General features: G+C 40.3%; 3 protein-coding genes across 5 annotated transcripts in view; 2 read left to right on the top strand and 1 right to left on the bottom strand.

Moving 5' to 3' along the window:
• Nucleotides 1–1,507: 1,507 nt before the first annotated feature.
• Nucleotides 1,508–3,614, bottom strand: timm9 (translocase of inner mitochondrial membrane 9 homolog). The gene is made up of 4 exons (XM_053632992.1): nt 3,553–3,614; nt 3,225–3,279; nt 3,042–3,137; nt 1,508–1,931 (listed from the first exon to the last, which is right to left on the bottom strand). The coding sequence occupies exons 2-4, from the start codon at nt 3,261–3,263 to the stop codon at nt 1,797–1,799; spliced, it is 270 nt and encodes an 89-aa protein (XP_053488967.1). The 5' UTR covers nt 3,264–3,279; nt 3,553–3,614; the 3' UTR covers nt 1,508–1,796.
• Nucleotides 3,615–3,832: 218 nt separating this feature from the next.
• kiaa0586 (KIAA0586 ortholog) overlaps nt 3,833–23,765 on the top strand; it is a 97,422-nt gene continuing 77,489 nt past the window's right edge. The window contains exons 1-10 of one of the 3 annotated variants that reach the window (XM_053632141.1): nt 3,833–4,541; nt 4,836–5,112; nt 6,669–6,730; nt 7,351–7,414; nt 7,503–7,572; nt 7,672–7,861; nt 9,061–9,270; nt 9,421–9,592; nt 9,752–9,907; nt 14,944–15,067. In XM_053632141.1, the coding sequence (XP_053488116.1) occupies nt 4,839–5,112; nt 6,669–6,730; nt 7,351–7,414; nt 7,503–7,572; nt 7,672–7,861; nt 9,061–9,270; nt 9,421–9,592; nt 9,752–9,907; nt 14,944–15,067 (1,322 nt within the window). In that variant the 5' untranslated portion in view covers nt 3,833–4,541; nt 4,836–4,838. Of the gene's footprint in view, nt 4,542–4,835; nt 5,113–6,668; nt 6,749–7,350; nt 7,415–7,502; nt 7,573–7,671; nt 7,862–9,060; nt 9,271–9,420; nt 9,593–9,751; nt 9,908–14,943; nt 15,068–23,765 lie in introns of all 3 variants that reach the window. The other 2 variants (XM_053632142.1, XM_053632143.1) reach the window with 2 other exon arrangements.
• On the top strand, nt 15,082–23,304 carry irf2bpl (interferon regulatory factor 2 binding protein-like). Its single transcript, XM_053632144.1, has one exon. It carries the CDS (start codon nt 17,826–17,828, stop codon nt 19,821–19,823), a length of 1,998 nt encoding a protein of 665 aa, XP_053488119.1. The 5' UTR covers nt 15,082–17,825; the 3' UTR covers nt 19,824–23,304.

Genomic DNA, 23,765 nt, shown 5'->3' with positions numbered 1-23,765 from the left:
CTTTCCCCACTTTCTAAGCAGTCAGAGATAAGAAGTGAGGATAGGGAATGAGAGGTGTATTGTCTTCTCCTGCCTCAGCATACTTTAAACCAGAGTAAAGCAAATTATTTCTAAAACAAACAGGATACTGGCTGTAATTAAATCGTCCTTATTCTTCCAAGTTCATTTACACCTGCATATCTTAATGAACTTATTTTTCACTTTATGGTGTTCTCTGTTTTTCACAGTTCTTGTGTGTTCCACATCCATTTATCTTTGGGAAATAGGAAAGTATTGTACAGTACTGTGTTATATTTGGTCATAATTTCACAAAAGAGGTCTGAGCAGGATATTCTGATTGAAAGGTTGCATTCATGTCTGCCATTATGTTTGTCTCAATTGGGGGCTTTAATGGTAGTTAAAAGCAAAAATGAGAAAAGGTAGAGCTACTTTCTCTTTATAGCTTCATATCTCAGATAATAATAGTCTCAGAGATGTTCACTTCTCTACTGAGCTTAGGACAAAGCTCATGTTTGCTTCTTTCTCAGAAATTGTTCATGGCTATATTCAACTCACTTCATTCATATGACCTATAAGGCTTTATACAGTAAGTATAATAACATAATGACTATATAATTATAATAAGCACTTTCTGGCCCAACCACTTAATGGCGAAATAAGACTAGAAGCCGCTGGGACCATTAGTTCCTACTTCCAAAGGGAGATACTAAATTTGATTGCTATATGTCAAGCCATTGCTGAGATATTGCCTGCTGTCCTGTTTTCAGTAACCCTTGCAAATTGCAAATGAACGCAAAGCTTGTTTGTTAACATCAGGTCATATTGCTGAACATATGTCAATAGGTAAAACATGTTGCAGTGAAATGGCCTCACATCTTGTTTGGCAACTTCACCATCAAATTAGTTTGCAGGTTATGGACAACCCATCTCGCATATCACAAATCTGAGAAACATTTTTTTCCCAGGTTGGTCTCAATGCTGTGATCCAAATTGTCTAATTGGACAAAATTTGAATGTGAAGTGAAAAAAACTCTAAAAATTAAAAATGGAGAAAAATCCAATACAATGGAAATTAACATCATGGTACTTGGCAAGACCCAACAAAAGTGGAATTGCAGTGTGAAGTTTTTATTTCAAACATGTGGCCAATTTTGGCCTTTTGGTGCAGTTTTTACTGCTTGAAAGGCATACACCAAAAATCGCTGGGTAGGTAGCTGAGACTGCCCTCTAGCACTGTGACAAATTTCATCAAATACTTACAGCGTGTTCTATGGGCTGCCATAGACTCCTCTGTCAAAGTACAACAATAATAAAATTAGAAAAGGGTGCCTACACATCTTTGGTGCTTGGCCCCTAACAAGTTTGTAAGTAGTTGATCAATTTATTCACAACCAGAATGCCATGCAAAAGAATATCATCATCATCATCATCATCGTTCATGCTTGGCTCTACATATATACTGCAGTTAGAGCAGATAGATTAATAATAAGAGTCAGTATAAAATAGACTTATTTACTTGTTTTATTTGTTATGTACGTTTGCTGTGATTACATAAAAAGGTCATGACTACTTAATAAAAAAAAAATACACATTATGCAGAATCCCGAACAAGACCTGGTGAGTCTTCACAATTGGAGGAACAGAAAACAATCCTCCCACCATTGCTAAGGATCTGAACCCAACAGGAGCACATCATCTTCTGACACGATGTCCTCTGCCTCATCAGTCCAGTATGAAGCAAGCAGGGTGAGAGTTACAGCCTGAGGATAAGAGTCTGTAAAACACATAGTAGTCGACTATCGTGGCTGGCCTAATAAGCCAGCTTTGGCTGCTAAAGCCTCATTCTGCTGGATATGATATTCCTGGAAGCGCATCGAGATCCGCTGTGTCATTTTCAGATACTTCTGTAGACAGTTCTCAGAGCACGAGGTCTGAAAAAAAAGAGACACAACCTGAACATTATCCCACTGAGAAAACAAAAATAGCTGTTTATGCAATCAGAATGAAGCTAAAGTGTGGGCAGATGGGGAAAATATGTTGATTTTAAATCATTCATTGTCAACATTAATCTATTAAATCCACCCTGAACAACTTGCAGATCATTTATAATCAATACGTTATCTTTAATCTTCTTCACATTCATCAAACATGATATTCTGTTTTCACTTTGGTTTAGGGTACAGCTACAGGAACCCCCTACTTCATCTTGACGAGTGATGCAGCAGCACTTTACTCTGTACTTAATGTCTGTACAGCTCTCTCAGCTCCTCATCTGTACACTCTACTCAAACAGATAAGGTTGCAAAGCTTCAAAGCTTTCATGCTAACATAACATCATCACCATCATCCTTGTCCTCTCATAGATAGATAGCTAGCTAACTAATGGTAATGTTCCACACTTATATAGGGTTTATTTATTTATTTATTTTTTTTAACCTTAGCGGTTCCAAAGCGCTTTACGCTGGTTCTCATTCACCCATTCACACACACACACCAATGGTAACAGAGCTGCCATGCAAGGTGCTAGCTTGGAGCAACTTGGGGTTCGGTGTCTTGCCCAAGGACACGTCGGCATGTGGAGTCATGTGGGCCGGGAATCGAACCGGCAACCCTACAATTAGTGGACAACCCGCTCTACCACCTGAATCACAGCCAACCACAAACTAGCCAAGCAAAAGCTCATACAACTGCACCGCATTCTGGGACATGGAGTCCAACACTTGCCACCTCCTCTACTTCTACGTTCGATTCATTCATATGACGTTGAATGTCTCTGGAAAAGAAGTAAGAAAACAAGCTCTTTCTCTGTTGTTTTTAGGTGGTGTCAGTGAAACATCATCCTTATCCCTTACATTTGGACCGCCCTAGAAAACAACACTGTATCTGCACTAGCAAAGTCCCCCTGTGTCATCAGAGCAGCACACAACCTCTAACAAGACACATGAAAAACACAGCACCAGCCTACAATTTAACACCAGAAGCACTAAAGGACATCAGGAATATTTCTATAAGTTTTCTCTTCATCTTGGTGGCTCTCACACCTCTTCCACTTTGACCTCTCTTGTAGTGAAGTCTTTCACACAGTCCATGAAGCAGTTCTCAGTCAGTTTGTTGTAGGTGCCAAGAAATTCCTTGAACTGAAAGATAACACATGTTAAAAACACTAGAACATTCTACAAGCGTCAATAAAACCCTGTGAACTGGTCTTTCCTGCATTAACCTACCTGTTTAATTTGATCCGATTCTGTGACCTGAGCAGCCATAGTCCAAACCCTTGTTCTGCACATCAGAGTTAAAACAAACACAATCACCGACATATACTCCAGAATTACTCGGATATAAAACTATTACATGTTTCATTTTTATTTCAGCACAAATATATAGCTCTAGATTAAGCTACAGTATGCTCCAGTGACCTATGCAGATGGAAAGCTAGCTCATATCTGTCACTCAAAGCCACTAACGAGACTAATAACATTTGAACAAATCACAATACGAGATATACACAGTATACACATTGTATACATATATACAATATGATTTGGATATTACCTTAGATCTGACGGAGACACACTTACACTGTAGGGCCTCTAAAGGACATGTGACGGTAGGAGATATAGAAAAAGAAACACTGCCGCACTTTCGCAACGAAAATAGACTCTTGGTGGTTTTCAAAAACAATACTTTTATATCTTGTAAATAAAAATGCATCATGTAAAGAATGCAACAGTACATAAAGTATTTGCATATAATGTGTAACATACTACTGATACACAAATATTTGTTATGTCGAAACTAACGTTCGGAAATTAAGAATATGTTTCAAACGCAACCCTGTCAGCGACGTAATCCATATCGCTAAAAGGAGCCCGATGTGTGGAAGATTTGGCTTTCACAAAATTTGATAGAATTGTCTGATTATTTGTTAACTAAAACTGGTCCCACATTGATAATAATCTTAGGGGTGTTATAAATTGTTTTTATTGTAATGGAGTTCTTACTTCTTAATTATGAATTAAAATAGTATACTTGATAGACTTGATCAGATGACAAGAAGGAAATACTGATAACAAAATACTGATTATAAGTTAATGATTATATAGTTAATAAGACACGACTTTTTAAACAGATATATTTATTCAAATCGTAGACCTTGTGCAACGTCGGGAACTATAGACCTATGGTATCTAAACGAACACACTAAACGAACGGGTAAATACTTTTATTTTGAAATTAGATACATGAGACAATCTCTTCCGGTGTCAACTTTGTTGTCAGCAACAGTTGTGGATTGATCTGTACGTATTGTTGAGTTACAGAGAACTTTCCAGTTTCTAGTGCTGTGTGTGCAGTGACAGTGTGCTGTATACACTTACACACACACACACACACACACACACACACACACACACACACACACACACTTCGGCTTCATATTATAACATGAACCGTGTTGAGTCTCCCAAAGGACTTCACTGCTCCAGCGGCGCCAAATTCAAAACTAACGCCAAGAACAGAGCTGTGTACATGTCGACTGACGGGTGAATAACTGCTTTCTCTGAGCGCTTTTTAAAATATTCTCTGTGTACAAATTATATTTCCAACCATGAGCAGTTATATTCATTTTAACTGGCTAGTTATTTATATATAATTTACCTGACAAGTGAGTAAGTGACTCACTGTAAGTCTTTTGAATTAGTTGAATATTACTCTTAAATATTCAAATATACAATACACAGGGTCTAATAATAATAATAATAATAATAATAATAATGTATAACATATATAATTCTAGTACAATATAAACTAATATCTGTTATATTTGCTATTTCCAGACAATGGACTTATGTGCAGTAAATACCATTAATTTGGATGAGTCCACGTCCAGTTCTGATGCCGCTGATGTTTTAATTCGCTCCACTAACGCAGTTTTTGACCAGAAGAACCCGAGTGAAAATATGGAGTCGGATTTATCTTGCCACAGAGATGTTAATATTTATGTGCGGAGACTTTCAGACTCTGTTCATGGTTCCTGTTTGGCTGAAAGCGGATATCTGGAGGAGATGGTTTCTCCTGTGCTTCCTGTAAACACACATTCAGCTTCACCCACAGGTACGTTTGTTCTCTCTGCTGTATCTCCTGTGCACTGTCTGAAAAAGTATTTGCACCCATCCTGATTTCTTCTGTTTTTGTGTATCTGTCATACTAAATAGTTTTAGATCTTCAAACGAAATACAACATAAAACAAAGACAACCCGAGTAAACACACAATACAGTTTTTATTTATTTATTTATTTATTTGATATTATTAATATTATTTTATATTTTATTGAAGCAAAAAAAGTTATCCAACACCTATCACCAATGTGAAAAACTAATTGCCCCCTTAAACTTAAAATCTATTTGTGCCACCTTAAGCAGCTATAACTGCAACCTAATGCTCCCGGTAACTGGAGATCAGTCTTTCACTTGCTTCTAGATCTAGTATTTACTCCTATTCTTTGGATCATTGTCTTGCTGCATAATCCAGTTACGCTTCAGTTTCAACTTACGGACTGAAGACCGGACATTCTCCTTTAGTATTTTCTGGTAGAGAGCAGAATTCATGTTTCACCCAATTATTGCAAGTTACCCAGATCCTGAAGCCGCAAAGCATCCACACACACTCACACAGCCACCACCATGCTTGACCATAGGTATGATGTTCTTTTTGTGGAATTCTGTGTTTGGTTTATGCCAGATGTAACAGGACCTCGACAGTTCTACTTTCAACTCATCAATCAACAGAACATTCTCCCAAAAGGTTTGAGGACCATCAAGGTGTGTTTTGGCAAAATTCAGACAAGCCTTAATGTTCTGGGTTAGCAGTGGTTTTCACCTCACCACTCTTCCATGGAATTCCATTTTTGCCCAGTGTCTTTCTGATAGTGGAGTCATGAACAGTGACCTTTATTGATGCAAGAGAGGCCTGTAGGTCCTTTGATGTTGTCTTTGGCTTTTTGTGACTTCCTGGATGAGTAGTGTTTGTGCTCTTGGAGGAATTTTGGAAGGTCAGACACTTCTGGGAAGGTTCACTACTGTGCTGAGTTTTTCCATTGGGATATAATAGCTCTCACTGTGGTTCTCTGGAGTCCCAGAGCCTTTGAAATAGCTTTGTAACCCTTCCCAGACTGATGTATTTCAATCACCTTCTTCCTCATCATTTCTGGAATTTCTTTCAATTTTGGTATAGTGTGTTACTGTGTAAGATCTTTTAACCAACTTCATGTTGTTGAAAAAGTTCTATTTAAGTGTTTATTTGATTGAACAGGGCTAGGAATAACCAGGCCTGGTTGTGTCTAGTCCAGCTGAACCCCATTATGAATGCTGTTTCATAGATTTGGGGAATTAGTAACTACAGGGGCAAATACATTTTCACAAAGGCCCAGTTTGTATTGCATACGTTTTTATCTTCAATAAATAACATTATCATTTAAAAACTGTATTTTGTTTTTACTCAGGTTGCCTTTGTTTTATTTTAGATTTCGTTTTAATTTCTGAAACAATTTAGCATGAGATATACACAAAACAGAAGAAATCAGCATGGGGCAAACACTTTTTCACAGCACTGTGTGAAAATAAATTGTTATTTATTTAAATTGTTTTTTAAAATTTTTTATTTTTTGTAGCACCTGAAGACCAACATCATACAGCATCAAATCCAGTTTTTGGAGTTGCCGGTAGAAGTGATGTGAGACACCAGATAAGAGTAACCTTCAAACAATAATTTTTATTTTCTTTCATGCATATTTTCAATCATGATTGTACAAATAGATTTATTTTCTAAATATAATGAAACTATTACAGGCCAATAGACCACTGTGTACATCATGTTTATCTTTGGAGGGCCATCAGAGCTTCTTATTCCTGATCATTTTAACCCACAAGAGCATAAACCACTGAGTTAAAATTCAGATACAAGACTGTTTGTATCAACAACATCTTTCCTGTGTATATTAATTCAATTCAATTTTATTTGTATAGCTCTTTTTAAAATAGACATCGTCTCAAAGCAGCATTAAAATTGTAGTTAGAGTCCCACAGACATTATTTGTGTTTATTCTTACATTTTTGAGCTTAAATGAATTTTCCTATAAGAAACACATTAGTGTGACTGGTGTAATTTGAACCTTCTCAATTCAGGTGACTAGTCATTTAGTGCTAGAACTGTAACGGTCATTAAACTACTCCCACAGCATGGCAAGATATACACTGCTATAAGTGTTGAATATTATGTGGTTTTGGGTGTTGTCTAGCTTATGCATTGATTATGATCAAAGATTAAATAACAATGCTCTCTCTTTATCTCAGCTTCCTAGAGCAGGTAAAGATTCACAAAAAACATCAGTCAAAACAAGAGACACAGAGCAAGAAGGTAATTTTCTCTCTACCTAATTTATTATGCATGTACATGGTGTTCATTACATTTTTTTCATTTCAACAAACATTTGAAAACCTTCCAGGGAAGGATGTGTTAATATCGACATACTCTACTCATGGGAGAGGTGCTGTTGTAGCTGCCCTAAAGCACAGGTAAGCTTGGCCTGACTTTTAAGCACTAACATTATTCATTGCATCCATTTCAGAAGTAAATGGTGTCCACAATATGTTTTTTTTCACTGGACCGTGTAGATCCCACAGTGCACCGCTGAGGCGGGAGGTGAAGGTACAGCTGTTGGATGCAGGATGTCCACAAAGCAGTGAACCAAATCTTCCTAAGGTCCATCCTAACACTGCTTTATCATCAGGGGATGCAGGAGGTGCTTCGACTTCGGCAGCCATTACAGCTGCTGCCATTGCAGCCACGGCTCCTCTCATCAAGGTACTACTCAGCCTCCTGATGTTTAGCTGTATTTAAACCATTTAAAACTCTGTTTTGCATTCATGTCAGAATAAGATTAAATATAGTATGTAGATAATGAGATATATCTAATACACACAGTGCAGAATTTGTATTAAGTTTTAAGAAGAAAATCTTGGTCTATATTAATTAGAATGATTATGGATTTCCTAAATCTAATACATGTGCCCCAGAGGTAGGAAAAAAATTATTTTGGCACAAAGAGCACTCATGAGAGTGTTGTATCTAATTCATTCCGCCTGATATGATTGGACGTCATTTTGGGGATTTCAGAAAGAATAAAGATATATGTAGTGAGTGGAATATACAGTTACATTGCTGTCGATGTTGTCTACTGTTGTTAATATGTGTATATAACGACTGTTGGAATAATATTTATACAACTACAAAAATAAAGCAGTAATATGTATTAAGAAAGAATGAACTGGTTAGTTTATTAGCCTAACTTCGCCTTTATTAGGTTAGATATACTTCACTAGCCCAGATATACACTAGGGGTCATCATTTCCACACCTGCTCTAAGACTTAGTTTATTTTTATTAAAACCGTTTTTTCCTGGTGAGTTGAATCAGCTGTTTTTGAGCAAGGAAATCTCCAAACTGGAATTGATTATCCCTGAACCACCAAATATGTGCTTCAAGCTCAAGTTTCATCTTATTTTCAAAGTGATCAGACTAGCATCTCTTTGAATTATAGTAGAGAACAATTGTGAATAGAATCGCACTGGTTTATTTATTTTTTAACATTTGAAAGTCTTCAGGCTAATTGTGTGAGCAAATGTGTTAATTTTTATTTTTATTGTATATACCTTATCAATATCACGTGGCTGTACCGTTAACTACCACTATGTAAATGATTATAAGGGAAGTTTGTGGGTCCTTGTTTATGAGGATTATAGTGAAAGTTACGTGTTCAGGTGATATTTGCTCACTATTTTTAAGGCTTCCACTGTAGAGAAAAGAGTGGCTGAGGCATGAGGGGCCACCCGTGATTATTTATCCCTTCTTCCGTATCCTAGACTGATTACTGCTGCAATTACTGTAGTGATTACCATTGTCCTTTAAACCGTACTGTTCTACTGAATGAATAAACTGTTCATGAATGAATAACAATGTGCTATGAACATTGAACTAACAGTGTGCTTAATATATAATTAACAGGCCCAGAGTGATATGGAGGCTCGTGTGGCTCAGGTGGCATCTGAGTTGCGGCGACTTCAGGAAGCTGAGGGCAGAGTGAACAACACGTTAGAGGGCAGATCAGGCAGTGGTGCAGACAGAATGGTCCAGTTGCAGGATCAGCTGACTGTGCTGACCCAGCAGAGGCTTCAACATCTGGAAACGACTCAGGTCCTACAGCTTGAGCTGCAGGTACAGGGTCCTGCTCACTTTTCCACTTATATCTCTCAAGATTTCTGAGCTTGTTATTCATTTCTAATAATGAAATGAAATCATTCTTCTGAGGTGTAGTTTAATTCGTGTTTTGTCTTTATTTTGATATATTTGTTGGCTTTCTATTAGAACCGTCTCTTGGGCTCTGCTCTGGATGCTGTAACAGCACGTACCATCCCACCCTCACAATCCACACTTCATACAGACTCAGGTGTAACCCTGCCAGAGTCTGTACACAGGCCAGGGTTTAGCAGGCTTCATGTTGTGGAAAATGCTGCTACCAGAAATTCAGGCCCTACAGGTAGGATTGTAGGAATTCATTTAAAAAAGGCCATCTAGAATGTTAATAATGTCAAGTATTATAACCTTTTGAGTTTACTAATTTTCACAACATGCAAAATTGCTTGCTTTGTCTTGCTTTTTCACTCTTTTTACTGTTGTCGTCCCCCCCCCAATCTAGTTGCCCATGAGCAAAGCAGGGAGACTCGGAGAGGAGGTGGGAAAAGTCCGCTAGAGATGCCGGCACCACGTAATGTCATCCCCAAACCCACCCACTGGAATCGTGCAGCCTACAGCAAACAGGACAGGACACACAAACCTGCACAGACAAAACACAGTGGGTTTGACTTACTTACACTGCACAGTTTAAAGTATGTACGGAGAGGTGGAGAATGGAAGTGAAGACATTACATTTCATATCTGCATGATTAATTGTAGCAGATGTGTGTCTCATGCATAAATTTATCTTCTTGACAGTTATTTTACGTCACGACTGTAATAACTTCATTTTCTATGAGTAACATAGGTTGTAACATGATGTAGGACAGGGGTTGAGAACCTGTGGCTCACGAGACATATATGGCTCTTTCAGTGATTGCCTATGGCTCAGCGGCAGGGGAAAAATAAATAAAAACAATCACGAATCATGAAAGCTAGTGTGTCAATTCAATTAAAACTCTAGATATTTTTAAAATATTATATAATTCATAATCAATTCCCATTTGTCATGTATACACCAACCAATTAGGATGTGGCACAACAAGCTCAAATTTCATTAGTAAAGATAATAATAATAATAATAATAATAATAATAATAAGACATAGATAAAACATATATATATAAAACAAAAAAATATGTTACATTTTCTCTGGCTCTTTAAAGAAAAAAATCATAACTATTTTTTTTGTGTGTGGCTTTTATGGTTCTGCCAGCTGAAAAGGTTCCTGACCTCTGATATAGGAACTACCTGTAGTGCCATATTCTGCAGAAAAGCCATTCACTCTGAAACCACTTGATGGCAGTAGCATCATCTCCAAATTCTGCTCCACGAATAAGCGAACGTAAATAATGGAGGACTGAACGATTGAGTTTTTAATTCGTTTTACTGTATATTTTTGAGTATGCATAGATAACAATGATTCATAACATATGCATGTATGAATTTCAATATGTTCAGGACTGTCTGTGTTATGTAGGTGAAAAAATACTCCTTGTGTGTTAAGTTATCTAAGATAAATAATTTGTTTATTTCAGGATATTTATGAGATAAACCATAAATAACACACACAATCCAGCCATTCCTTTTATGATTCATTATTGTTGTTTATGCTTCCCTGAGCACATGGTTCTCAAATAAGTGAGAACACATTTGAATCATTTTGTATTTTGGTTAAGAAGCAATAATCTGATTTAAATCCTATTCTGCATTAGTCCCCAACACTTATGCTTGTGGCCTCCTAAAGCAGTAATGCAGAATTGAAAATCATGTTGTTTAATTCCTTACAAATTGTTCATTATCCCTTTACTGCATGCTGTTAATTTATCAATTATCTCCAATTTTTTCATAGGCAATGATACAAAACGACTATCTTTCTATGTAATTGGAAAAAGTGGGCTTTTTTTTGTTGATGTAAATGTAATAATTCATTCAGTAGAGGGTTAACCCAAAACAATTGGCTCATTTATACAGCATGTAGATATGGAACAGATCTTTTTGATTGAAGGTACATGGCTGTGTCTTCTGAAATAAACCTAATTAAGGGTAAAACATTTGTTTTCAACAAGGGCTGCTGAGCAGCTGTGTAAATACGGACAGTTGGTGCAGTTCGTCTCAGTCATGCTGCCTTGTTTTCATGACAAGTTATTTTCAAAAACCTTGAGTGTTTGCTCGAGAAGCTTAGCAAGCTCAACATGCTACTGCAGGCTGACGCTGGATATACACTTTCAGTTGTTGGCTTCAAACAGACGCTAAAATTCAAGCCATATCAAACCTACATTTCTCAAGTACAATGCAGAACGAGGCTGGTGAAAGATTTGGGGCAGCATCACCGCCAAGCGTCCTTTTTAGCGGGCTGTCTTTCTTTCATTTGTCCATTAAGGCTTTCTTTCCTCTCTTACTCTGTTTCCAGTATAGAGGTAATGAAGGTGCTAAATGCCCTGGGCACAAGTCATTGGCCGTGACTGAAAGCTTTCCCCCTGAATCTAATATGGCCCTGCTCTCTCTCATTCTGATATAGGATTACTGCTCTCTCTCTCTCTCTCGCTCTTTCTCTCTCTCTGTCTCTCTCTCTCTGCTTTCTGGATATGTGTAGAATGTACAGAGAGCTAACTGAACACAATTCAATAGATCATACTGTTATTACATTAAAATCCAGAAAAGGATGTTCACATGCTTGGATGTATTAGTCATATTTACTGTAGGCTGCTGTTGTGTAGCTTGTGAGGACTGTCTAGCCAACACATCTCAATTTGTTTTTTTTTTTTGTACCTGTCAAGGTTAGTTGAGAAATCCAGCTTAAGATGTCTGTTGCTAGTGACGCCATTTTGTCGCTGGTGTGCACTGCCTGGTTGTCGTGGCAACCCTGCTATTTCTGCGGCTGGATTGCTCTCTCACCGTCCCCGGCTGTCAGACTGCTCTCTGTAAGGCAATGGGCTATTTTTAGTTCTGCTGCCTTTTGTTTCTCAAGCATCTCATCAAAACCCACATTAAATCTATGCTGGGTTATGAGAGCTGGGGTAAGCGTACAGTAGTCGGCGTACAGCTCAAAGATATTTAAATATCAAAGCATTTGGGGAAATATTCAGAGCTGTTTTAATTCTCAAAAACCATGAAGTGTGGATTCCAGTTTCTGTTAGCTTCTATGTAGTTTTACAATAAACAAGCACAAACTCGTATGTACGTTTTCTAAAAACTATAATGCATAAAAATAGGCTAGGCCTGCTAATGAACGTTTTCTAGCTATAACTTAAGCAGACCTTATCATTGCCAGTCATTTGACTTGGATATGTGACACACAACCAGTGTACATGTTATTTATCTTGGCTGAAGCACAGTAGTATATTGGTCATATGATGAACTAAACCTTTAAAAAAAATCTTTAAAAAAAATATAGTGACCTTAAATAAATATTAACCTGATCTAACACTGATGCTGGTAGTAGATCTAGATCTCGGTTATTATATGTGGATATTGTAGACGTTCTGTCTGAGCTGAGTTCATAATCAGTAATGTGAGTGATGGATGGATTAGTCATAAAGTCTGGGTTAAAATATATCACATTTTAACATATCTCTGCTTCACCGGATTTGCCCTTATGAAGGATGTGAGGCCTGGATATAGTGGGAGCTGAAAGAAGAAGGTGTATATTTGCACGAAATAAAGTTACATTATCTAAGAGAGAGACTTTTGTCTTTCCTAATTAGCTACTTTGGCTTATATCTCTGCCTCATTCTGTGAACGCAAACATGTGTTGATATGTGTCTTGTTTCTAAGCCCACAGAATGTTTTAACAATTGCCTCATTATTTTGTGATTTACTTCTGATAGTCAGTGACAACAGTGTAAAAATAGCAAAGACTTTAGATATTTTTAAATAGAAGGGTTTATCCTTACCAATGCCATATGTAGTGGGATGAATAGTAGGGAACATCTTGGTCTTTTTTTCCCAGCTGCCATGTCACCCAGAGGGGCTTGTCTACTTTCCACTGAGATGCCCTTTGTGGAATAAATGGCAGACTTTATTATTAGCCTGTTCTCTTACCTGCCAAGACCTCTAGCAATGCCACTATGCCCTGGGGGAGCAAGTGCCGTGCCGTGCATCACACCATAGTGAAGCACAAAACGGCTTTTGAGCTCCTCAGGACGATCATGCACAGCGTGCTACATGAGCCGTGGTAGAGTCTGTGCCTATTAGATTGCTGTGCCTGTTGTGGGTTTTGTTCTTTTTTTTCTATAATGTGGTGAAGCTTTACACACCCTGCATCTTTCAGCTCTGTTCCTCTAGTCCATTTTGCAGGCCGTTGTACTCTTGGTGGACTGCGGTATTCTTTCTGACCCTGTGGTCCTGCTATGAGCTGCCACCCCTTGGGGAGGTGCCAGTTTCGTGCTAATCGCTGGCTATTGTTTGCCTGTCTGTGTTTGGAATAATTGTAAAGGCAGTAGAAAAGACAGCCGTTTACTGTTGCTATGAGTTCACCACATTCCAGCTGATGTTTTGCAGCTGTAAACACAGTTTGAGTTTGTTCTCACCCAGCTGCTGGGAAATGGGGCTGGAATATGTGCGCTAACAACAGCGAGCATCACACGAAGATTACGGAGCCGAGGGACCAGAGGCTTGTCACAGTGTGAGAAGGAAACGACATTTAAGTTGTACGAATGGATTGCTGCTATTTTTTTTTCTTTTACATTGATTTTACATTCTCATGAGAAAATCGAGATTACAATTACGAAAGTATTTGCTGCCATTACATGTTAGTCCAGGCCATTTCAGCATAAAACATGCAGTGAAAAATGAATCCTATTGTTGCGTATAACATTATCTGGTAAGGGGTCATTGTTGTTTTTTTGTTGTTGTTGTTTTTTTGTTTTTTTTTTAAACGGTCATGTCCATAAAACAGTTGTTTTAAGAATCAGGTCGCCTTTGTTAGAAGACCAGTAGCGTGACCTATTCCACATTGTTAAACTATGTTCGTCATGAAGTTTCCAGGCCTCTGGTTTCCTTTCTGTTTTTTTCCTCGTCTGGCCTCACTGATTGTCAAACGCTGATGTGTGGTGGAAGAGCCTGGCGTGATGTTGTTGTTCTTGTAGGAGGAGTCCCCCTTTAAGGTGACTTTTTAACCTTCAGGAAATGATCACACTCAAGATCTCCTTGGGAGCCAGGGTAATGTTTTTGGAGGAGCGAGAAATCCTTTTCCCATGTATTTATATAGCTTTGTTTTCTTTTGTCTGCATTCAGTGCTGCAGGGGAACATTCCTCTATCAAATCTCTTAGGGCTCTAATGGGCTTTGGACATTGACCAGAGTTATATTTTGCTCTCCCTTGACAAACATCTGAGTGATGAAGTTTTTGTTCACTTCAGAGACTTTTATTTCCCATTTACAGTCACATATTGGCTGGCTGTAAAAATAACAACTTCACTAGCATTCTCACAAATATCACATTTAGAAGGTTGTTTAAAATGTTATTGACACACATTTTATGAATGCTAGAGCCAGTGATTACTGGAAATTTAGCATTTTTGTTTGGAATACAAATCTGGGATGAATCACTGTGTGTGTGTGCTCGGACTGAGTAAAATGCTGAGTGAGGCAGGTGCGTGCTTCTCAGGCTGATTGAGCCACTGTTGTTTTTTTTTTCTTCCTCCTCTCTGCAGGAAATGGCAGGCTGCAGGAACAGATCTCTAACAACCAGAAATCTACAAGACACCCAGCACAGTCTGATGGAGTAAGGCAAGTTGCCATAGCAACAATCAATGACAGCCAACCAGAGCATTCAAGGTATTGACAAACCTTTAAAAAAAAAAATCACACTGCTTGGTCTGTTATGTTGCATTATATACTGTATGAGAACACATGCACTGACGGTTCTTATATAACACGGAAGATATTTCCATTTCTCAACATATTCCTCTGATTTCACCACAACATATTGCACTGTTTAATGTTTGTAGTCAGTGTTGTTAAATTTTGTTTCTCTATACTCCTCTAAGAGTGTGCTTATACCAAAACCACATACTACTTCATTCACCACATTGGCTGGTATTGATCATAAATCCAGCTTTTGACTTTTTTCACCACTTTTACTTTATTTAGACAGTTATGAAGGCATTTGTAATATGTATCTGTGTAATATGTATATGTGTTTAATGTTTGATACTAAATTGATATAGGTAGCATACAAGACTGGGGGAAAAAATGAGGATTGAGAGAGACAAGTCATTCTAGACTATAAATAAGTACAATGTGTGTGCTTGTGTCTGAACTACAGCCTTGTCAGGGTGACATGATATCCATTCCTTTTCATACATAATCTTTTATGACATGAGCTCAGGAAAACAATATAATAAATGAGCAGGAAATAAACTGTGGCCTACAATATTGTTGCTCCCAAAGAAAGCATGTCTATACACTTGTGTGTGTATGTATGTGTGTGTGTGTGTGTGTGTGTGTGTGTGTATATATATACATACACACACACACACACACACACACATATATATATATAAAATGTGTGTGTGTATGTATATATATACTCTGTACAGGAAATGTGAGTGATGCTGTAGTCATTCTGCAATCAGCAATCCGGGGTAGATTTTGTGTGATCAGCATGATATTGAGTATGCTATTGATGGTAATGTACTGCATAAGCAGGTTGTTGGATATGCCTTTCAAATTGCAGTTATTGTTTGAACAGTGATCTCTATTAGAGAGATCTCTGTGCAATTATTGTTTCATTAATACTCTTAACCACAGTCATTTGTAAAAGTAAGGAAACGTTAGCACCCAACTGCCTCGGCTGAGCCTCAGCGAGACTGTGAAAGGTTAAATTCTTTCCAACACATTGGGGGAAAAAAAGAAGAGAAAAGAATATAAGGGAAAGTCATACATATGCAGCTTACTGAGTAGTCTGTACTAGATACGCACATATAAAGAGCCCAAGGGAGGCAGTAACTCACAGAGCTGCTCCAGCAGCCTCTAGTCCCCATGGCAACGGCAGCCTCTATCAGCTCCATCTGAGAATAGGTAAAGTAAATCTGCATGCATTTGGCTGCCTGCCAGCATCTCAAATGAAAGAGCACTTTGAACCACTGCCAGGCTTGGAGGAGGAGAGGGGCCTGTCAGGCCTGCTTAATGTTGGCAGTTTGTACTTGGCAAGGCTTGCCTTTCCCAGAATCCCTCAGTCTGGCAAGAATCCAGCTGCTTAGCGGAAGCTGAGAGTTAACCCCTACGACAGGCCTGGGGAAGGCAGAACACTGAAAACTTTCCGCTGTGTATGAGAGAGAGAGGCGGTGAGGCACAGTGTGATCTGTATGCATGAGAGCACTGCAGGGATAGCAGAGAATCTCTTGGAGAGAGAGAGAGAAGGAAAGCAAAATATCCTGCACTGTATTCACACAGAATCAGACGCTGCAGGTTACTGCAGTGAAAGTTTTGACTGGCTATTACAGGATCTTTTTTTTATCTTCTAAAATATCAATTTTTTTTCACAAATAATTCTTCTTTCATAGTTTTCTTTCTTTCGTTTGGGGAAAACATTGAAATGTTTAGCCTATTCCTTGACCCTAATATAGCAAAATGTGCAACCAGCAATTAATGTTCTGCAAAATTTTATTTTAATGACACATTTTAGTTATGTATTTAGTCCTGTGCAAGATTCCATGAAGTGTAGCTTGTGCAGCTTTACTGCCTAAGCCCTGGCATACCTTTATTTGCATTTATAGTGACTTATTACAGTCCAGTAGAATTTCTGGTTCCATGTAGGCAGCTGTACATATAAGAAGAAAGTGAATATTTACTAAGCACTATACTATAATAACAGATAGAATGATAGATAGATAGATAGAAATGCATACATTTATTGATTGATCCCAAAAATATAAAAATGTCCATATATTCTGGCTTAAAGGTATTCACAAAACAGTACCTAGCTCTGTGTAGAAAGATTGTGAGTTGATATTACATCCACTGTACTGGGAAATAGAGCGATGGTATTTGCTGATGTAAGCACTTTTTTTTTTATCTCCTTCTTAAATCTTAAACTGAGTATTACTGAATTAAAAGGCAGACAGCTCGTGCTGATGTTTGTGTACTGTGTGCGTTTGGTGGCGGGCGGGCGGGGTAGGGGGGTGAAACCCCACAAACTGGTCTTATTTTCTAAGCGAAAAATTGGTCAATGTGTCGTGTGTTGCTGGGTCCATTCAGAAGATGTGTAGGGAGTGGTTGGAGCATGCGCGCTCGGACAGCAACAAGTGGCATGTGTCGATTCGGAACGGAGAAGGACTGCGGAACGTGGTGCTGACGTCACCGGCCCAGCCAGGTGGCATTCCGAGTGGAGCGCGCGGACGTGGAGGCACAATCAAAATTCCAACTCCGCACGCGAGGCAGAATGTGAAGCGCGCCTGGAGTCTCGGTCCCAAAATCGCGTTCTTCTGCAGAGCAAAGCTCCGACTGAGAGACTGCTTGAGAAAATATTTCCTCATTTCATTATAAAGACCGAAAACGACCGTATCGCGGATCCGAGAGGGAGGCATTCAACATGTCTTCTGCACAGGTCTCCTCGTCGAGGAGGCAATCGTGTTATCTCTGCGATTTGCCCCGCATGCCCTGGGCTATGATTTGGGATTTTACCGAGCCAGTATGCAGAGGCTGCGTGAATTACGAAGGCGCGGATCGGATCGAGTTTGTCATCGAGACCGCGCGGCACCTTAAGCGGGCTCATGGCTTCCAAGAGGGGAGATCCCCGGGACCAGCGCCGCCGCCCACGGTGAAGGCACAGGCAGCCATGGCGGCCAAGGAGACGGTGCAGCTGAACCATGTGGACGCCTCGTCTAAGCAGCAGCAGCAAGGGCTCGAGCGCTACTCTCTGAGCACGGAGAGATCGCGCTTCGATTACTCCGCCATCGGCGCTCATGCTGGACGCCTCCCGAACGGACTCGGAGGACCGAACGGATTTCCGAAATCAGACGACGGGCCTCCAGAGCTTAACCGCCAGAGCCCTAACTCTCGCCGAAGCCACGGCCTGGTCACGGTGCCCGGGCAAATGAACGTGCCGCCCAATCTACTCCCGCAGACCATGCTGAACGGCCCTCCATCAGCAGCGGGCATTGCGCAGCACAGCATGGCCGGCAGAGCCCCTCCAACAGCCAGCATGAGCACAGCTTTGTCCATGGCGCCGCAGGCGATGTCGGAGCAAGGTAAAAGACCCGGTTCCGTGTCCAGTACGGACCAAGACCGCGATCTGAAAGAGAAGCAGCGCAACGCGGAGGCTTTGGCCGAACTTAGCGAGAGTTTGCGGAACAGAGCTGAGGACTGGGCGAGCAAGCCTAAGATTGTAAGGGAGACTTTGATTACACTTTCGAACTGTACGCCCTTTGATGTAAGGTTCAAGAAAGACCATTCACTTTCGGGCAGAGTGTTTGCTTTCGACGCTGTGTCTAAGCCCGGGATGGACTACGAGCTGAAAATATTTGTTGAATACCCAAGCGGATCTGGTAACGTGTTTTCCAGCGCCTCCGGGGTGGCCAAACAAATGTATCAAGACTGTATGAAAGACTATGGCAGGGGGCTCTCTTCTGGGTTTAAGTATCTGGAATATGAGAAGAAGCACGGTTCCGGCGACTGGCGACTCCTGGGCGATTTGCTGCCGGAGACCGTGCGGTTCTTTAAGGAAGGACTTGGCGCCGAGATGCTGCCGCAAGCCTACATCGACGCCAGCTGCCCGCTGTTGCCTTCAGCGCTCGTGAACATGCCGCGCGCCATGCCGTCCGCCAGCGCGCTCAGACCGGGCATGCGCAAGCGCAAAGCGTCGCCTGAACCCGACTCGGCCGAGGGAGCGCTCAAGCTCAGCGATGAGCAGCAGAGGCAGCAATGGATAGCCAGTCAAAGCGAGGCGCTGAAGCTCACCATGGCGTCAGGCTCGTTCGTGGCCTCGCACGGTGGCCCTCCGCCCCTTGGGCCCGTACACTCGAGCCGAGCCACGCCGCCCGAATCGGCTCCGCAGAACGGACAGTCGCCCATGGCCGCGCTCATGTCGGTGGCAGACACGCTGGGCAACGCGCACTCTCCAAAAGACAGCAACTCCGTGCACTCCACCACGTCCACCAGACACAACAGCAGCAGTCCGGTATCACCCGCTTCCGTGTCGGGACAGAGGCGCTTGGCTTCCCGTAACGGAGAGTTAAACATGGCCGGGACACCCTCTCAGTCCGCATCCCATCAAAACATGGAGCAAGCGCACCCACAAAACATTCCTGATTCTCCCATGGCCAACAACGGACCGCTGTGTTGCACCATTTGTCACGAACGCTTAGAAGACACACACTTCGTGCAATGTCCCTCCGTTCCCAACCATAAGTTTTGCTTCCCATGTTCACGCGAGAGCATCAAAGCACAGGGGGCAACCGGCGAGGTGTATTGCCCCAGCGGAGAGAAATGCCCCCTGGTAGGTTCGAACGTGCCTTGGGCTTTCATGCAAGGCGAGATCGCGACCATTTTGGCCGGAGACGTTAAAGTGAAAAAGGAAAGGGACCCCTAAAATGATTATGCTTCCCGAATCAGAAACGTAAATCGAGTCAAGTATATTATATACATGTTGTGAATAACTGACAAAGTAGTCCTATGTACAGAGACCCCCTCTTTCCGTCATATATTTCAGTGTTTTGAAACAAAGGTACAGTGGGCAGTGTGATGTCATGGCTAATTTGAAGGAGGAGGCTGTTTGGACACGTTTGGTCGCGATGTATTTTGGTGGCAGTGTTAACGGTACGGTGGGGAGGCACTTTGCGCTCACGTTTTTATTTGGGCTCATGCACTTCTTTCAAGGTGATATCCCCCTCCCCCCACACCCCCTATATAAATCCGGATTGTTACCGGAGGTGTTTTGTCCTAGTTACCAACGTAAACAGGAAGGCGCGAGGCATGACTCGGTTTATAGACCGTTAGTGGGCATTTTTTTTTGTCTTTTGGTCTCTTTATATTTTTGACGTACTTTACAAAAAACAAAAAAACAACAACAATGTCTCACTTTCATCTCGTGTTCTGAAAGTACAAATATAGTTTCCTACGTGTTTTTCATTCTCCTTCCTTTTGCTTTAAAGGTGCACGGATGCTTAAGAGTAGAGCAAAAATACTGTACATGAACTTAAATGCTCTGTTTGTTTATACATTTCTGTAGTAACAGAAGACTTGTAACGTGCCTTGGAGCTGAGTAAATTGTAATAAATTCATTGATATTAATATATTTGTCAAGTGTCCGTTTGTTCGGTTTGACTTTTTGTTTCAACACGCAAGGTTTATATGGGTTTATTTGCATTTTACACATCTCTTAAAACCGAGAATTGTAGTGGAAAGTGTGGCTCTGCTCTTTGGTAAAGCTACAAGTTATGCAGAAAAATACCCTTCAATCATTACTGTTTTGTGTGTGTGATGTGGCTAATATTCAGTGCACATGAAAAAGTGCTATTTCATTTTAAATATTTTGTTTTGTTATATGTTGAGCTTTTTATAAATTTCCACGGCACGTGATTGTTCAAGAAGGACAGTTGTTATATTAACTTTTTGACCTCGGAAGCTTTAAAAAAAAAATCACTTTTTGATATAATGGGCAGTTACTAATTCAACTGTAATGAACAGAATGTAATTTGACACATTTGACATTTTCAGTCACCGTGACCTAAAAATGTACTTTTAATGCAATCAGCAGGACTTTGACAAAACTAGGTCTGTGCGGTTTAATTTTATTTTTTAAAATGTTGGGGGTTTTTTTTTGCATCATATTACAGCAATGCTAACAGTGCGAGTGTTCAAAAGCGACTCGCTTTAAAATCCTGCAATCATGCATTTAGGAGGACTGGCATTCTCAGTGAGAGCCATCTAGTCTATTTACGTTGCAGTCGTGCTCTTGTGTTAGCGTGCATGTTTTCCCTGTCATGCTTGTGGCAACAAGTTTGAGTATTATAAGATGAATGTCAATCAGATCAATAGTGTTTAATGCATGAATTTCCTCCCTGTAACATTTGTAGGCTAATCTGTAGTACCCGTCAATGATGTTCTAGCCTATGCTGAAAATGACTGTTCGTGTATGTGTGGATGTTTGTGAAAGACAGTGAAGGAAAGTGCTTGCACATGCCTGAGATGCCCCCAGGGAAACATTCCTCATTTAGAATTCAGCTGGCGGTCACGTGAGCCGTCAGTTGTAATCTTGCATTGGCTGCCGATAGGAGGGAAACCAGTTGGTGCGTGGCTGTTGCCATGAGTCAAGCTAATGCTCTTTTTTTGTTTTTTTTTTCTTCCAGTGCCTTAGACAAATGGTTGGTAGCACAATTCCTTCATGGCAGTTAGGCATGAGCAGGCCTCCAGACACAATCACAAAGGGCTTTAAGGTCAGAAAATAGTGTATATGCCAGGATATCTCGCTTACAGACTTCCCTGTAGAACCCTACTAAAGCTAATCATATCTTTTTATATAACATTTATAGTCCTTATTTTTTACCAAACCCTACTAAAGTTACTTGTACCTTTTATGTGACCTGTATAGTCATTATTTATTTGTTTGTTTGTTTGTTTGTTTTACCAAAGCCTGCTATGCAGTACTGCTTACTTATAAATCTTGAAGCAGCTGAAGTACTTATAAAATTCTAAAATATAAAATGGTATGGTAGTTTAATACACTAGAACAAGAACAAAAAAAAAAGCCTCAATATTGATTAGTGGTAAATGTTGCACATTGTTCAGGTTGACAGTTTTCCTTTCAGTCGGAGTGCTGAATAAACTGTAATCTATCCATCTGTGACCTAAGCAGAGCTTTGTGTTATGAATTGAGCAAAAATTAATGGTGACTCATAAAGTTAAGTAACTGGATGAAAAAAAAAATAGAAAAGCTCTGAAATGATGATCCCCTCAGTGGATAGCATGCAAATTTATATGCACAGTGTAGGAGATTGCATATGTCCCGATTACATGCGTTAATCCATATTGTAGTATTTTTCAGGTGACTCATTTGAAAATAGTTGATCATCATAACTTTAAAATATTTACAGCATAACATACAACATAAAAATTTAAGCAGCAAAAACAGCCCCCCCCCCCCCTTCCATTTTGCACTCTTATGTAATGCTTCAATCTTTATCCCTTTAGCGCTGTGCTTATGGAAAGTACAGTCGGAGATGGCATCTGGAGTGGTGCATTGCAGAGATGGGGCACTACCTGCTCTATTAGTTGGAACTAAGGTGTGGTGACTCGGTCAGATTAACTGCCTTCTATTGTCTGTATGTTGATTAGGATGCCAGTGACCTTAGCAACAGTATCCTGGGTTTCAATATCCTGCGCTTGCAGTATGCATCGTAAAGAGAAACACAAACATCTCCAACATACTCCACTCCTGAAATGGTGTTTGTGTAGTGTTTGCAATCTGCATGACTTTATGGAACTTAGTGCTTGTGCACCATTTGCATTCTAATATAGGTTCATTTGGGATTTCCAGGCATTAGCATGAGCCTTTGTGCATCACTTTTCATCACATTGTGGATTTTTCACCATGTAGCAGGCATCACTTGTAATTTTACACAGAGTGACCTAATGAGCATGCCGTCTGTTCTTGTCAGTACTTGTTGTGTCAGCAACTGTCATTGGGAATGACCATCAAAGGACTTGGAGGAGCTCTTGGAAGACAGCAGAGAGAGACAGTGAGCATCTCTGTCCTCTTCTTTCATTAAGCTGCATGTTATTTGTGTCGGCAGCACACTGATTACACGTGGATAATCTTTAAATTGTTCCAGAATAGTTTACATAATAGCAAAACCCAGTCGGTTAGAGATTGGAATAAATGACTTTTCTAATCCTGTTCTTTCTCACCCAGCTTGGCTCTAGCCACTCAGTTTTCAGCTTGTTAGGTTTCTGGGTGCGTTGTGAAATCACTGCAGTCTGCTCCCCCTCCGCAGCCCAGGGAAGCCCCCTCCCTTCCCCCAACACACACACACACACTCCTCCCCTCTCTTTGTTTTCTCTCTCTCTCTCTCTCTCTCTCTCTCTCTCTCTCTCTCTCTCTCCCTCCCTCCCTTTCCCTCTCTCCCCCTTTCCTTCTCTCCTTCCTTCTATCCTACGAAGGAGAAGTTTCCAGGGGATAAAAATACAGCCACTCCAAAGGTTACTCTGCAGTGCCATCGTGCACGGTTGCCCATGGTTACCAGCCTTGTTCACAACATCATTTATTCAGGAATGTGCAGACACAATGGGGGAGACCACAGTTCATGGTTAACCCTGCATGTGCCAGACCAAAAATTCTTTTCCTCCTAAGACTTGGCTTTTCTCCACTTTTCTCTCTCTCTCTTTCTCTCTCGCTCTCTCTCATATATACTGTGTGTGTGTGTGTGTGTGTATGTGTGTATGTGTGTGTGTGTGTGTGTGTGTGTGTGTGTATATATATATATATATATATATATATATATATATATATATATATATATATATATATATATAA

This window comes from Ictalurus furcatus, chromosome 9 (genome assembly GCF_023375685.1).
Source record: "Ictalurus furcatus strain D&B chromosome 9, Billie_1.0, whole genome shotgun sequence".
Lineage (NCBI taxonomy): Eukaryota > Metazoa > Chordata > Actinopteri > Siluriformes > Ictaluridae > Ictalurus > Ictalurus furcatus.
Note: the sequence above shows the minus strand (reverse complement) of the source record. Positions and strands in the feature narration are given on the sequence as shown.